Source organism: Rhagoletis pomonella, unplaced genomic scaffold, assembly GCF_013731165.1.
Source record: "Rhagoletis pomonella isolate Grant_MI unplaced genomic scaffold, Rhpom_1.0 Rhpom_scaffold_03473, whole genome shotgun sequence".
NCBI classification, from domain to species: Eukaryota; Metazoa; Arthropoda; class Insecta; order Diptera; family Tephritidae; genus Rhagoletis; species Rhagoletis pomonella.
Window position 1 is genome coordinate 4,933 of NW_023462025.1, and position 16,590 is coordinate 21,522.

Consider the following 16,590-nt stretch of genomic DNA (forward strand, 5'->3'; position numbering starts at 1 on the left):
GAAAGTGCCACTGACAAACCGATTCCCAGACAGGCCCACATATATGGAGATGTGGAGGCCAGGAACCAGCCAACGCTTACTCGTTCACCTTTGCCTGTAAGCACAAACTGGAAGGTGAGCACAATACTGGTGGCCAAAAAGAGCCATCCGAATGTGTGTAAAACAACGGTGCGTATCTGTGCCATTCTGCAGGTTTTTCACGGTGGATCTGTAAATGGTATACCAAATTTTATATAAATTACGCAGAATTTAGATATCGAAACTGCGAAAAATCTAAAAGAAAAACTTACAAAAATACCAAGACTACTTCAGTGACAGGTGACCGAGAAAAACTTTACTCATCACATGACAGACGAACAATGCTGCCCTCTGTTGGCTAAATTTTGTTACAATTTGATTGATGTGGCCTTGCAATTACTTACAGGGTTGCCTGGTTTTAAATTTAATTCATGCAACAGTTCAAACAAAAATAGCACGCTATCTCTTACTAATTTAAAATTGCTTTTTTTTATAATTTAAAGTTACTTTTAAAATTGATTTCATTTTTACAATTTACCTCCGATTTCATAATAAAATTAAATCATGTTTTAAAATTTACAGAATGCTTTATTTTGCTGATCGATTTCATAAAGCCACTTTAGAGATAAAGGTGTTGTTTATGACAATCAGCTGATGCAATTTTGCCGAGATCAGCATTGTTAACTTTGTTATTTTCATTTAAATGAACCTTTTGTTGTTATTCAATTGCCATTGTATTATGAAAACATTTCTTGTTTAAAGTACATCTTAATGACACTTTAACTAAAAGGAAACTTTTGCAAAAGGAACTTTAAGTGTTTCATTATGAAATTGGCAATTATCAATACACTTTTCTACTAGAGTATTAAAATTGATTAAACTAAAACTATGACAACTATAAAAAATAACAACATTCAACATTCTTCGAGTTCACTCAACGAACTGTAGAAGAATTTTGACATTATTTATATAATTTTTTAATTTTTAGTAAGGAATTAAAAAGGTGAATGTGTAGATTGAGAGTAAGTGCACGTAGTGTTGCCGAGCTCTCTTGAATCATGATGCAATAAATAGTATCAGCTGGCAACATCTCGCTCTAATTCCGCCATATTAGTTGCGTTCGATCAGCAGTACGAATAGCGGTTTTGCAGGATTTACAGGAACAGCTGTTTTCGTCCTTAATAAACCTTATGTAAGGTGTCGTGCGGGAACAGCTTCCTGTAAAATCCTGCTATTCGTACTGCTGCTGGAACACAACTATTGACTGCCTTAGGTGAAAGAGTGTTACTTCTTTAACAATACTTTGCCTAATAATATAGTTAAATGTTTTTATTTTTTCTCAGTATAAACATGTTATTTTCTTAAAAAGATATTTTATCTTATTTTATTTCATTTCATTACGAATATACTATAAAAGAGCAAATTTTGTTTAGGAGAAAATGTGAAATTTTTCCCCCATATAGGGATTAATTTCTTCCCGTTTTTCTTCTCATTCTACTGAGCTAAGGTGTAAATCGAGCTGTCACAGCTGATACCACATTGTATCATTAGTTGCGTTCCAGATGTTTCACGATATTCACGAAATTCACGATTTGCTGGAACAGCTGTTTTCTCCATTAATAAACCTTATGGGAGGTGGTCACCTGGAACGACTTCCTGTAAAAACCTGCAAATCGTGAAGCATCTGGAACGCAACTACTGCATCATGGGAATTCTGCACTTGTTCCAGTTAGGAATGTTCGATATTTAAGAAAGTATCGATATCATGAATCGATTTAATTCATTGCATGTAAAATCGATATGGCGATATATCGGGCTGAACAATATCGATATCGGAAAAATCGATGTTGAGAATCCTTCTCCCAATTGAATAGAATATTAGCCATAGTTATGAACTCAACTAATTGTGTTATTTCCATCTTGTATATTTCTGAGGATTAAGGTCGACTCAAGCGGTTTGTCAAACCTAAGAGCTAAATAAATCACACAAGCTGTTGATTAAACCTACTTTAGTATTTTTCCTACACTTCTTTGTAGACGAAAAATAAATAAAAACTTAAATATCGATATTGCGGGTAAAGTATCGATGTCTTCGATATATCGACCTTGGAATATCGATTCAAAAAATCTATTACCGTGCGATGAAATATCGATATTCAGAAAAATCTATACGATATCTAACATTTCTAGCTACAGTGCCTTTTACAAAAATTATAAAAATAAAGTTCTTATAAAAGGAAACGAATAGTTTTATTCTACCATCAAAGCTATATCATACAAGTTTGCTATTGTATTCCTATTGCCCGAATAGTAAAACATTTACGCATCATCACCCTTGGTAGCGCGTGTGTAGATCACCTGGGAATGGTGCTGAACGACTTGTCTGATCAGACCTGCGACGACAAACAAAAAAGTAAATAATTTGAATGAAAAATTAAAGTGCATTACTTGCCTTTATCACGTAATTCCACCAGCGCCCTTTTGGCGAGAGAGCCTCGAATCTTCAAACGTTCCGATACCACTGAAGGCGTGATAAGCTTGTATTGTGGCACCTCCTTGTAAAGTTTTTCATAAGTGGCTTTGTCAAACAAAATTTGATTGTTTAACTTGTCCCTGACTTTGCCTTTTGACCACTTCTTCTTCTTGGCTTTTCCGCCACCGCTACCCTCCTTCTTCTTCTGTGTCTTTTGTGGCTGTTTAGCCGACGATTTCGCGTCCTTCTTTGGTGGCTGTAAATTTTAAAAATTCCTTTGTAAATATTTACTGGGATTGGAAGTTTTGTAGCCAGCAAGTTTTGTTTCCATTACACCCTTTCACGTCACTGCTAGCACCAACAGCCAGGCCATGTGCATTTGACAGTCATGTTAAATGTTTGTGAAAAATTAATGTAAACGACTTATTTAGAACGTTATTATGTAAAACTCTTTATTAAACATTGAGGCGTTAATTGACTTTGACATTATCGTATATTTTACAAGTAGAAACAAAACTTTTTGGCCGAAAATTGCAGCAAACGACTCACCATCGTGAGAAACCAAAAGCAAAAAGATGGTGGCCGGATATTGGCAGTGCTGCCACAACACAAATGCCATAATTTGACCCATTCACAGTAGGGATAGATAAATTGGCACAGAGGTGTTATATACCCATTTCCATAAGTGATTATAAATTTCAATGTTTGAAATAAAGTTCTCTCCTAAAAAATGCATATTGTACCGATGTTTTCGATCTATATTTACGTTCTTTGGGATTTTTGGTAATATGGATTCGCCTTGTTTATAACAAACACATTATTTTGACATTAAGAAGTACCGCGGCGTAAATCTAAATTCGCCAGTAACAACACCTTGGCTTTGTTCCTTTTCTTTTCTAGCAGATAATTATCAGGAAGAAGAATACGGAAAAATTTAGAGAATTACGCTCACAGAGAGCGAAATAAAGAAACAGTAAAGAAACGCTAAACTAGCAAGTAAACAGCTGATCGATGTATTTGACTACTGAAAATATTTGGCTCGAATATTTGTTTATCCATTTTGACAGCTGCTAGTTTCTGCTAGAAAAATTTTACAAGCAGAAATTAGCAGGAGAGCCAAAAAATAAGAGCATAAGAACGAGAGAGAGTTGCTAGTTTCTGCTAGTTTTTTGAGATAAGAAACGCTTCCCAACAGAAATAAGTGATAATTTGTGATAATTATCTGTTTAGAAACAAAGCTCTTCGTAAATTCGCATTGGCTGATGGCGCAATATTTTCTATCATTCTTGAGAGTTGTATTCAAGGCGAATTTATACAAGGTGGTGTTACTGGCGAATTTAGAATTTCGTCGCGGTCCTTCTGAATGTCAAAATGATGTATTTGTTGTAAACAAGGCGAATTCATAATACAACAAACACACCATTTTGACATTCAGAAGGACCTCGGCGAAATTCGCCAGTAAACGCAACCTTGTATAAATTCGCCTTGTGCGAAGCTGAGACAATTTTGTTTCAATTTCGCAAAATTCAATTGTGAATACACTACAAAAAAGAACAGGCATGACATCAGAATGTCTAAACGTCAGCAAATACAATAAAACGTCACCTTAAAACAAAATTCCCGATAAAATTGCTTTGATAACCCGATTTAAGTTAAATTAAAAGTTTAATTTTAGTTTAAAATAACACTACTAACGTTAGTCCAATTGTGAAATTGTGAAATAATGGGAAATATAGCGACAGAATATATATAAAGAAGATATTGAAACGTACACAAGTCTTGCAGCTACATTTGAGAGAGACTTGTAGGAAGAGAGCTACCAGGAGAGGAGCATAGATCAAGAATAAAAAAAAACTTTATCTTGGGGTAATTTTTGTGAATAAACGCCAGCACTAGCGTACAGGTTCAATAACTAAAAACATGTACGGAAACAATCCAAGTATTTTAGAAAAATTCATAATTATTTGTTTTCTGTAATTCCAGCACACCCAAACGCTTAAGCGGCACCCATATAGTATATCAGCTGAGCTGGCAATGTTACCGTTAACGCACAAGGATCGCAGCAATTTAAGCTACCGGATCAAGGAAAAGCTAAACAGTTGGAAGCGGCTCATATTTTCCGATCGCAATTCGAGAAATCTATTTCTCTTTCTTTTACTTAACTTGAGTTTTGCGTTCGTGGAGCTCTTCTATGGCATATGGACAAACAGTTTAGGTGAGCGTGGGTCTAACGATAGTATTTGGTGATACCTATGATCGTTTGCCATGGCTATTAGGGCTATCTATTTACTTTCAACTAATCTTATCTACGCTTAAAAAACTTACTTGCCTTGATATTATCATTGCTGGCAATAAAAAAAGAATTCCACAAACGTGTTCATGTGCACTTAATAAAAGTTTGTGGGCAATTCACGTCTTTAGTTGACACATAACATTTACATTTAAGCAACTGAGTTATTAAGAATATCAAAGTTGTTAATCAAATACCTTTTTTTAGTAGATTGTTGCCAAAACATTGTCTTGTTTAAACTAAGACCAGCCAATCAAATGTCAGCCAGATGTTCAATTTAAACTCAGTTTACTTAATCTAAGTTTAAACTGGCCCTAAAAAGGTTTATAGAGCGGTAATCAAGTGACAGTCTTAAAACAGGGCTCGAATCGTCACATACGATATCGTATTACTCGTCACGAAAAAAACATATTTGTCGTATTATAATATACATAGTGAACGCTTTCTTTATCCCATTCAGCTTATACGACTGACGTATAATGTAATTTTGTTTGGTATGGTTTTCGATCTGTGAACAGATGTTACGAGCCCTCGATACCACATTGAAATTTGTATTATTTTTTTAAATTGTATTTGCGAACAAAATATATTCAGTTATTTTATTATAAAGCCATTGGTAATGTGACCGCTCTTTTTTATTTGCTCACTTATTTTCAAGCATTTAAATAAAACCATTTAGGCCATAAAACTGGTTCCTTCATACATACATACATATCGTCGTTCAAAGTGCAAAACCGTTTATCGTGGTGCTGCAAAACCGCGTAACTGACATTTGTGACAAAAATGAGATTTTCTCCCCGGAAGCTCCTTGTAAATAACTAGCCTAACATGGGTAAATGGTTTTGTCCTTTAACCGGCGATATGCATTTACTACTAGTATTTATGAATCAATCTAAAATTTTACAAATCGCCATTTATTAAAAAACTCTTACAACTCAAAAAACAGAATTTTCAAGCCAAGCATGCAGAATTACTACAACATGCTTCATCGTGTGTAAAAACCTGTTTTAGTTTTCGCGTAAGAATATATGCATTTCTATTTTCTGAATTTTTTGAGTGCAAATTGAAAACTTTAAACGCGTCTCATGAAAATATTCGATTTTTTAGTAAATAGTACGTTGCATTCACACTTTTTTGTACATAATGTAGAAATTCATATTTCTGTTATTATCCCATTTTATAACCATAGGTCTCATATCGGACTCGTTTCACATGTTCTTCGACTGCACGGGTCTGCTCGCTGGTCTAGCAGCCTCAGTGATCACCAAGTGGAAAGCTAACGATAAATTTTCTTACGGCTATGTTCGTGCAGAAGTGTTAGCCGGCTTCGTGAATAGTCTTTTTCTACTTTTTATTGCTTTCTTTATTTTATCTGAGGGCGTAGAGCGTTTAATTGAACCACCAGAAGTGAAACACGAACGGCTGTTTGTAGTATCCGTGCTCGGACTGCTGGTAAATCTGGTTGGTATCTATGCATTTCAGCACGGACATGGGCATTCTCACGGAGGTGGCGGTGGACATGGTCACTCCCATGGTGGTGGTGGTGGTGGGGGTCATGGTCATTCGCATGGTGTAAACAATCACATTGACTTGAATAATCACAATCATCAAGCGATAAATTTGGATGGCAGTAGGTGTACAAACATACATAAATACTTGCGTTTCTTTTTAATTTATATGTATCTTTACAGGCCATAGTCATAGTCATGGCGGTGGGCATGGTCATTCACATGGGCTCACCGATGATATGTCTGGCAGCAATTCTCAAATCATGCGTGGTGTCTTTCTACATATTTTAGCCGACACGCTTGGCTCGGTAGGCGTTATCATTTCGGCGGTGCTAATGCAAATATTCGGTTGGATGATTGCCGATCCGATTTGTTCAATATTTATTGCTTTGCTTATTGCCATGAGCGTGCTGGGTCTGATAAAAGAATCAATACTGATATTAATGCAGCGGCAACCGTCAGCGTTAGATCGCGCGCTGCCACAATGCTATCAAAAGGTGACGGGATTGGCTGGCGTTTACGCCGTACAGGATCCACATTTCTGGACATTATGCTCAGATGTCTATGTGGGTGCTATTAAGTTGGAAGTTTCCAAAAATGTGGATCCCAAATATGTGGTCACACATGCGCGCATGATCTTTGAATCTGTAGGAGTAAAGCAGATTTACATTCAGCTGGACTATGTGTGATAGCGATGGACTATAATAGATCGGATCGGGCCGGGTTGTTGAATAAACTTTCGTTTTTATTTTTAAAAGCGGCTAAAATAAAAGAGGAAGAAAAATGAGCATTCGAATAATTAACCTGTTATTCAGTTCATTGCGAGGGCGGGCAATCGAAAACGGAAATTTTGTTTTAATCTTTACCTTAAGTTAATTTTGCAAAGCAGTTCACTCAACTGCTTGAGTAAACAGTTAAAATATTTTTTTCTACGTGTATAATGTGTAGATAATTTAGATAAACTTGAAAGAAACTGTTAACGATTAGAACTATGTTTTATACTTATTTACATACAATATTAACATATTTTGTTACATGATATGGTATTTATTTTAATATAATTGTGTGAATGTATGAAATAATGAATTGCAGATGCATATATAAAATAACGAAATTTTTAGTGAAATCATTCCAATTAAAGATTTAGTCGAAAATCGATCAATCCTTTTCCAACCATAACGAGTGATCAAATCCGTGACGAATACTTAAGAGCAAGTAGTACATGTAAGTGCGTAAGCTCTTATAAAAAATTGCCATTTAACTGAAAATGAACAAAGCGGCTTGCTTTATTTCAATGAAGTTCAGCAAAATGTACATACAATGGTGTTTATAAAACAGCGTTATAGAAAAAAACGATATACGATGCTGCAAATAAATTTGTATACTTAATAAATAAGTAGTCATAAGTGCGGATATTAATAAAAATTGAAAAATAAAAAAAAATACTTAACACTCTAATTCATACTTCATAAAGAAATTTTTCCAAGACGAGTCCGATATCTGATCAGACGGAGTATCATCAGGAGACCTCTACCAAAAATACATACATAAATATATGTCTTTACTAATGGAATCTTGTGCGACATTACAATTATAAAGGCAAGTGAAAATAACTTTTCATCTAAAGGTGGTATCTACTTTTGAATGAATTTGGCCCTCCAAAAGACAATGCAAACAATGCAAAACTTACCTTCACTGCTCCCGCTTTTTTATTGAAAATAAGATGAATGACAAGAAAATACTCCAGTTAAAAGTTAAGAATCGGAGCTTGGTAAGTAATTGAAATAAACGCACATCATAGTCAGGCTGCCACGTTTTACTGCCCTGAAAGAGTATGTACAAGCTTATAAGTATGTCCTAAAGACTTATTCTAATAAATACATATTACGTATCAGTAAATCTTTGTTATATTATAAAGTTAAAGATACATACATACATACATACATAATATGCATGTACACACGTCAACAAATTATTTCCCATACAAGGCATTAAAAGTATATTCGTGGTATAAGCAACAGATGGGTGTGTATTAATCCATGTGAGTGCATTTTTATGCACAGCACTTGCTGATTTGATGACGAACACAAACAAAAGTGTAATATAGAACACATACAGACACTCGACATTGCCATTGCTGCGCCTTGTTTCGTTGTACGCCAATGACCCTCTTAAATGTGTTGTATCTATTACAAAATTATCAGCACAGGTAGATGAATTCTAAATGCGCTGTTATGTGGCTTGTTGACGCAAATTTCGTCTATCCGGAAAGCGAAGATTTTTCGGACTGACTCTAACGCCATTTTGTTAACGCTGCTGCAGACTGCATTGATGATGCGTTTGCTCACGCCAGCGATTGCATATGATCAAGATTTTTTGCCAACGACCTAATTATACTTTTGAGGTTATGTGCCAACACACATTTTGCAACAAATGAAAAATCATTTTTTCGTTTATGGTTTTTTCTTTAATTTGTCCGTAAAGTTCTTTTGCGTATTTTCTTTTTTCGTTTTTTATTTTTACAATATGCATTTTTTCGCTTGATGCTTTTTCTTACTTAAACAAATTAAAAGACAAATACCAAAAAATTTATATATATAAAAAGTACTCGAGTATGTACGCTGCAAATAGAGTTCTTTCATTATTTACTAGGCTGTCATCACTGCATTTGATAACTCGCGTAGCAGAACAAGCTAGTTGATTAGCATATATGGAGAGAAGTGTTCTTCACATTTTGTATAAAAATTAAAATACATAATTTTTTACTATAATGATTAGCATTACGGTTGAACGGTTTATAGTATTCAAAGTTTGACCAAATATATATGTAGCAGCAAGTTCCAAGTGACACAATACTAAATTCGTGTCCGAACAAAACGAATATGACAAATGAATCATTACAATTGCAACTAATTGGTATTTACTAAACAAAATATAATTAGTATTAATGTATATGTGGTGTGGTTTTCGTTTTAGGTATCTATTTTTTAACACTTCTCTTCGTCGAGTCCATGCTTGAAGAACATGAGCACGGGTGTGCTGGTGCCGTCGATTTCACGGTATTCACACATGGCTACCATACCATCGCAGTCCATTGATTCGCCAGTGTAGAACTGCAAGTCTTTGAAGCGGCCAAGGATTTCCTTCATTACCTTATTCATGTTGGTCTTGAAAATTTCAATTTGATCGGGAGCATTCTCCTCCAACTTGGCCAGCACCTTCTTCATATAGTCTTTGAGGTAGAGTGTGAACGACTTTTTGTCACCGAATGCGAAGCACTCCTGGAGACGATGGTTTAAGACCACATCGACGCCAGATTCGACGGCGGAATCGGTGCCCTCATCGGCTTCTTCAGCCGATGGGTTGAAGCCATCGATATTTATTTCACCTTGAGAACGGGTGACTAGTTTACCGTAAACTTCGTAAATAACTTCATCCACCAATTTCATTTTGTAGGTATCGGCAAACATTTCGTCACCGGTGATGCTATCCTTGTAGATTTTCATGTTTACGGCTGTTTTATTGGTCTGAAAAACTAGGAAAATTCGAGACTTCCGACTTTTGCACAAAATTAGTCACACCGAGCCACGCGCTCACGTCCACAGCAAACAACAAAAAGAAAGGATGGACACGAAGTGGTGTCAGAAAAATCACTGAAAGTAATAGAGTAGAATTAGTGCAAAGCGGAATATCAGAAACACACAGAGTTGTATTTTCTGAAGTTTGAAGTTTGACAATTGTGAACGATTGCCATTTTTTTGGAAGCCTAAAGCCCTGTATGCAGCTCTTAAGAAAACGGTCAAGAATAAATTGCCATTATTTCGCGTGTGTGTCCAAGGAATTTTGACATTTTTGATACCTCACAGCCTGTTGCCACACTCTTTCCACAAGAAATAATGGAACGGGCATATATTTCTGTTGCAAACCTGGGTTGTCTTGTGCTCTTTTTTCACAAAAAAACTTTGGAAAACCGAAGTAGAAAGCGTAGTAAATTTCTTAAGAACTGCGAACTGCCTTAAGGAAATTTGACTCAAGAAAATTTCTTACGCGTTTCTGGTACGTCATTTTATATGGAGTTTTTGCTTTTCTTGAGAGCTGCATACAGGCAATAACAAAAATATAAACAAACAAAAGGGAATGTCAAAAAAAGCAGTCACTGACAACGCCGTATTGTGTTTGCTACGGCAGTGACTGCCAATATTAACAGCAACAGCTGATTTTAAAAACTTGCACTGCCACTGCGCTATTGTATTTTGGGCTAAACTCAGTTTACTTAATCTAAGTTTATTCTGACACTGAAAAACAAGAAACGGCTGGCATGCTTTGTTGAACTCGGCCAAAATAGCTTAGGCGGTTAAGCTGAAGCTCTATAGCAGGCTTTTCACGCGTTGCGGCTTGAAGCGCTCAAGCCTGAAAGATGATTTAGTGAAATTGTATAGAAGCTGCTCCATAACTAAAGTCTGAAAAGTCTGAAAGATGCCAAATTTCGAACTTGTTTCAAGCTTTTCAGGCATCGTCTGAGAGTTACTAATTCGAACATTAGTACTGGTCATGATGCAATAAAACGAGGTGTTGGACGTTGTGACAACTCGATTTGGTGCTGCATTAGCTCAGTGGAATAAGAATAAAAACGGGAAGAAATTAATCCCCGTTAGGGGGAAAAATGTAAAATTTCATATTTTCTTCTAAGCAAAATTTGATTTTTTATAGCATATTCGTAATGAAATGAAATAAAATGGGATAAGACTAGTCCTTTCCTTCCGATCAAACAGCGCGACTCTGGATCTCGTCCATTCAGATCGCCTGCCCGTAGAGAAGTCAATAAGAGGCGGCTTGGAAACTAGTCCTTTCCAACCGCCTAGTGGTGGTGTCTCTGGAAATAACACTCTTGAGCCGCATGCCCTACACGTGATATATTTACGGTACCGCTTGGAATCAAGTCCATTCCAACAGCATCGAGAATACAAATTAGTTCTACAAAAACCATTTTAAAGCTTAGAAAAAAAAAAATCGTAATAGGTTGACTTATATTAAGCTTTAATTTTACTTTTAATATATAATAATTTTGTAATATTCAAATGCATATACGTGAATAAATATAGGTCACATGACTATAAAAAATAAATATATAAATAAATGAATATTATTTAAATTGTGAATATTTTAATGTTGACATTGGTTTTTCAACACTAAAAAGTTTGAATTAGTCAATTCGCCTTGAGTCAATTAAAAATAGAAAATCAAAGGATGTTTTTGAAAACCTTTCATTCTTTCATGGTTTACGACCGTACAGAAACAAAATATTTCCAAAATGTAAGAATAGAAATTTTTGAGCCAAATTTCGCATTAACTAATGTATTTTGAACTTTCAGGAATATACACAATTTAATACGCCTTAATGCATTCCAGAGAAATCTTCTACGAGTTCAATTGGCTTCGTTTCGGTATTTAAAAATTAAGATCGAACCACCCAGAAAAAAAGAAACACACGGAACAAAGAATCGTCGGCTTGGAAGGTTCTTCGCACCAAGTTTGACCGTTTACAGACCACAATTGACGTCGGTGTTGTCTATATCGAATCGAGCGAGTTCACTTTTAGTTACTATGTATACTTGGGGATTAGGAATAGGCGCTTTAATATCCTCGCACGATAATGCACATTTTGTTACAATGCTAGATGGATTGCAAATGAGTTCTGCATCTTTATTTATTTTAAAATTCATGATCGCTTTTCCATTTGCTTACCATTGTTGCGCTAGTGTCCGAGTTTTAATCTGGGAAACAGGAAATTTTCTCTCTCTGAAGGGAATTTATCTTACTGGATATATAGCAATTGCAGCTACCATACTTACAGCCGCTGGCTTGGCGAGTTTGTAAACGTCTGTTGGTGACTTTAATAAAAAAAATATTTAAAACATACAAAAATATATGTTCAAAGTTATTTTTAAATGGCCAGTTAGTACCACCGATTTCAGAATATTTATTGAATTCTATTGAGTGTTTTTTGTGCTACGAAAGGACATTTATATATTTTACCATTAGCGAAATGCTATTGTTTTGAACCACCTTAATTCATCAACAAGGATTTCGTTTGCAAAAATCGCATTCATTCGCTTGTTCATTGTGAATGGCAATAATATAAGACGACGGAAAGAAGAAGCACTAATAAATTTGACAGCTAAATCAAAGTGGACAGACAAATTTGGACAAAGTTGGAGCAAAGTACCAAAAATGTAAGTGCGATACAGTACACTTGAAATTGATAATTTTAAACGATTCCTTTAAAACAGGTATGCCATAACTCGTTCACTGATTCGTTCACCTGCCCTGCGTCAGGGTGTGCAAAGGCTGCAGGTAGCTGCTCCGGCTCGGCAAGTCACTTTGAAAGTTGTACCTGCAAGTGATGCGGTTCCAACGGAGACATTTGATGAGAAAAATCAACGTCTTGGACGTGAATTATCTCCACATTTAACCATCTACAAACCACAGTTAACATCGATGCTGTCGATCACTCACCGTGGCACAGGTTTTGCACTGACTGGTTATGCTTGGGCTTTGGGTCTAGGTGCATTGATGTCTTCGCAAGACATTTCACACTACGTTACTATTATTGAAGGCCTGCATTTGGGGTCTGCGATATTAGTTGCACTTAAGTTTGCCTTGGCCTTTCCATTGGCATTTCACTCTTGCTGCGGTGTTCGCCATTTGCTATGGGATACCGGCCGTTTTCTAAAAATTACTGAAGTTTATTTGACTGGTTATGTAACTCTTGGTATTAGCCTCATACTGTCGGCTATTTTGGCTTGTTTGTAAACATATAACTGAATCAATTGGATATTTTTCTTGTTACCTTATGTTGCAGAGAGCTTATTTAAATTTATTTGGAATATTGGAAAATTAAAGTGATCTTAGCGAAAGTAAACGATACGTATGTAGTTCTTTTTGAGTATTAAAACTAACCGAGTGCTTAATTTTGCATTATGCAATGGAAAATTTATAGATCTTACCTAACTGGAGATGTAGTGATAAGGCGTTTAACCTGTTCATTGCAATTTCAGGAGAACCTATTTCTTCAATATAACCGAATTTTAACACTGCCGATGTCTTACGAAATTCATATCCTACCAAATCGCATATCTATAATACGAGCTCACAAGCATATTCATTCAGCAAGAGTTCATGGAGAGAGAGAGTTATTGAAGGTGGTGAGCGACACCCGTCTAGAATGTCGGGGCAAGCTGTCCGGCCAGGCAATTTCGAGCGCGAAACATTTAACGTTTATATGCCACTTGCTGCAGGATATCACTCTGACATACGTTCGCTACTCAGAGATAAAAACTGAAAGGTAGTAGGTGACTAACGCGCACCACGACCTTTGTCACTCTCCTTGTAAATGATCGTAAGGGAATCTTATTGGATGAGCAGATAGACGATTCAATTCGACGATGACGCCCCCATCAGAATTATGGGTAGCTGCACCAGTTCTGTAGGCCTAACAATTACTAACGCAGGCCTGATTAATCATCATCAGACCATCGTAATCTCGATCAACAAGTCCCCCTGCTTTGCTCCTATGTCAACTTTACCTAAGCTGTTTGGAACGGCTTCCCGGAAGCTACTGAGGGCAGTTTCGCCGCCTTTCCCACACCCACAAGCGTACATGCTGGCAAGCGCCAGTTCCACAAGGTAGTTGCTGCCGCAGCGGCCCGCATCAGCATACATGACAATGGGCCAGCCGGTTCTGAGCTATGCTGCGTCTGTTTGGTCCCCGAGGATTAAAACAGGTTGAAACAGCTCGTCTAACCCGGTCAAAACCGGTCGAAACAGCTCGTCTCTTGGTTCTACCGTTAGTTGAGCTTGACTACAACGATTGATGGCCAAACCGACCTAGGCGGGTCTTAGTAGTGCCGTTTCAAAAACAACAACGACTCTAAGCATTCAGTCAATAGCTTGTGTGTACACCATCGGGCCCAGTAGTTTTTCAATGGAAATCTCGACCGCGTCCTTGTATTCGGAAAGATGACTACTGATGAGCCTGCGTGACTGTGCCTTTTTAAGCATATGCCTGTTCGGGTGCTCGCGTCTGTCGCACCCTACTAAGAACTGCTTGCCGAACAAGAGGTGTTCTCATAACTGCCGAAGATCACTTGCTTTTAAAGTCTTGAAGGATATTGGCCATTTTGTGGGTTTTAGAAAAATGTCGAAAACAGTTTCGCGAATTGCTCGGCCAACTGTACGACCTGTACTAGGTCACTTAAAAATTTCGTGATTTTTTTTATTATTTTGTAACGCCGTGTTATAAAATTTCTTTCAAAAACATACCAAACAATTACACACTAAGTCCTTTTTAACTATCGTTTGAATGAAACTGGTGAAGCACTGAAAATCTTCAATTTTACCGTTGTGTTGGTTGTACGCTTTCGTTTTCATTAAAAATTAAGCTGATATAATCTTTATAACTAAAGCTTCCATAGACACAAATAACAGTTATTTATTTTTTTATTTTTTAATGTTTTTACAGCAGATTACCACAGATTAATGAAATTTAGTCCTTTAGCAAAAGGTTCCTACTGAAATAGAGATAATTAAGGCATTTTAAAATTTATGTCGATTTCATCTTTTACATGGAATTACCCTTAGGCAGGAAATTATGTTACTCATACGCCATGTATCCACACTTTCGAACAAACTTAATAGGAAGACAATTTCCATTGATTACGTAAAGTTTAAAGCGTCCGGCAGAAGTTACCGCCAACGGATGGTGTCTGGCAATATTCAATATTTATTTTTAGCAATTTCTAAAAAAAACATAAAAACTAGCGCTTCGGCGTTAACACAAGTGCACCTTGTCCAAAAGTATTAGGCACCCCAATACAACACGTTTTTTTTTAAATTTTCTTTTGTTTATTTAATGTTTAATATTTTTTTTTTATAAAAGCATGACCCACTAACAAAAACACATACATCCAAATTTCAAACTTTATGCAAAAAATATAAAAATTTTGCAAACTTTCACCAAAAATTCCAACTTTATATTCAGAATCTTTGGAAAAAAATTAAGTATGCCGTTTTGTAGCCCATTAAGTTTTAGTATACAAAGTAGTATTTAGTAGTTATTAAAAATTTCCGTTGATTTTTGATGATTTTTTCGCTGACGGTGTTGTACATTTTCTTCCCTATAGAAAAAAATTCAAACATACTTTTTATGGATACTACTTTGAATAAAAAGTTGGAAATTTTGGTGAAAGTTTGCAGAATTTTTATATTTTTTTGCACAAAGTTTGGAATTTGGATTTATGTGTTTTTGTTAAATACGTACAATATTCGTAACTCATACGCCATGTAGTCCATTGAACATATGGACGAAACTTTGAAAAGAGCTCAGTGACCTTAGTCTTTAAGATTAACCCACCTACCGCTTTTTAAATCTTAGCTTGTGGAAGCCAAGTCTGCAAATAAATGACAGGACAAATTTATTACCTGTAGATATCAGGTACCTATGCATATACATAATTATATAGTACATGGAGCGTTCCATACCAAAACAGACGGGGTTCACACTTCATGTGTTTGATTTGTTTCAAATTCTTAGGGTTGATGCATAAACATAAATAATAAATAAATATAAAATTTGAGCTTAATTTAAAAAAATATCACAAATACACACACCGAAATTCTCAATGAAAATAAATATTTAAAAAATTAAATTATAGCTCTGAGTATTGCGCAATATTTAAGTATAGTACTATGGGGTGCACTCTACAATAATTTGAGTTATGAATTTTTTTTACACCGAAGTTGAGTAAAATCAATACATTACAAATTTACAAATTTTTAAAATTTTTGTTAGAATTTTTTTTTGAATGCAGGGCTCGAGTCGCAACATCCGTTCACTGATCGAAAACGATACGAAAGAAAATTACGTGATACGTCAGGTAGTACCCTGCAAAAATCGTTGGACCATGTAGTCTATTTGTGGTAAATTGGAGTACTTACAAAAGTGTTCCTCTGTCATGCTGTAGCGGACCAACTCGTGTCTCTGCGCCAGCTTATTGTTTGTTATCCGATCACTGCTCGTGTTTTAACGAAACGTGATTGAAGTTGAGCATTTGAAAGCACATTTGCATGTCTGGCTGTAGCTGAACGTGTAGAGATGCTCGCTGTTAGTTCTTAGCTCCCAGCATGTTCGGGTTCGAATACCGTCAGAGGCAACATGTAATTTTTAATTTTTGTCTTGGTTTTTATTAATTTCGAAAAAGCATTTGAGAAGTGAAGAACAAAAGCGTGTACAAACGAAAAAA

General features: G+C 35.9%; 4 protein-coding genes across 5 annotated transcripts; 2 read left to right on the forward strand and 2 right to left on the reverse strand.

Moving 5' to 3' along the window:
* Window positions 1-2,243: 2,243 nt before the first annotated feature.
* Window positions 2,244-3,110, reverse strand: LOC118754162 (40S ribosomal protein S25). The gene is made up of 3 exons (XM_036489020.1): window positions 3,041-3,110; window positions 2,471-2,747; window positions 2,244-2,411 (listed from the first exon to the last, which is right to left on the reverse strand). Exons 1-3 carry the CDS (start codon window positions 3,041-3,043, stop codon window positions 2,338-2,340), a joined length of 354 nt encoding a protein of 117 aa, XP_036344913.1. The 5' UTR covers window positions 3,044-3,110; the 3' UTR covers window positions 2,244-2,337.
* A 932-nt stretch (window positions 3,111-4,042) lies between these two features.
* On the forward strand, window positions 4,043-7,850 carry LOC118754160 (zinc transporter 7-like). Of its 2 annotated transcripts, none has more exons than XM_036489016.1 (4): window positions 4,043-4,413; window positions 4,475-4,706; window positions 5,971-6,411; window positions 6,473-7,850. In XM_036489016.1, exons 2-4 carry the CDS (start codon window positions 4,526-4,528, stop codon window positions 6,976-6,978), a joined length of 1,128 nt encoding a protein of 375 aa, XP_036344909.1. In that variant the 5' UTR covers window positions 4,043-4,413; window positions 4,475-4,525; the 3' UTR covers window positions 6,979-7,850. The 2 variants fall into 2 exon arrangements, with proteins under 2 accessions (XP_036344909.1, XP_036344910.1); XM_036489017.1 differs by having other exon boundaries at window positions 4,050-4,357.
* Window positions 7,851-8,835: 985 nt separating this feature from the next.
* Window positions 8,836-9,914, reverse strand: LOC118754161 (translationally-controlled tumor protein homolog). The gene has a single exon (XM_036489018.1). The coding sequence runs from the start codon at window positions 9,793-9,795 to the stop codon at window positions 9,277-9,279; it is 519 nt and encodes a 172-aa protein (XP_036344911.1). The 5' UTR covers window positions 9,796-9,914; the 3' UTR covers window positions 8,836-9,276.
* A 2,523-nt stretch (window positions 9,915-12,437) lies between these two features.
* On the forward strand, window positions 12,438-13,216 carry LOC118754163 (succinate dehydrogenase cytochrome b560 subunit, mitochondrial-like). The gene is made up of 2 exons (XM_036489021.1): window positions 12,438-12,522; window positions 12,580-13,216. Coding segments are annotated over exons 1-2 (525 nt in total). The 5' UTR covers window positions 12,438-12,520; the 3' UTR covers window positions 13,103-13,216.
* The last annotated feature ends 3,374 nt before the right edge of the window (window positions 13,217-16,590 follow it).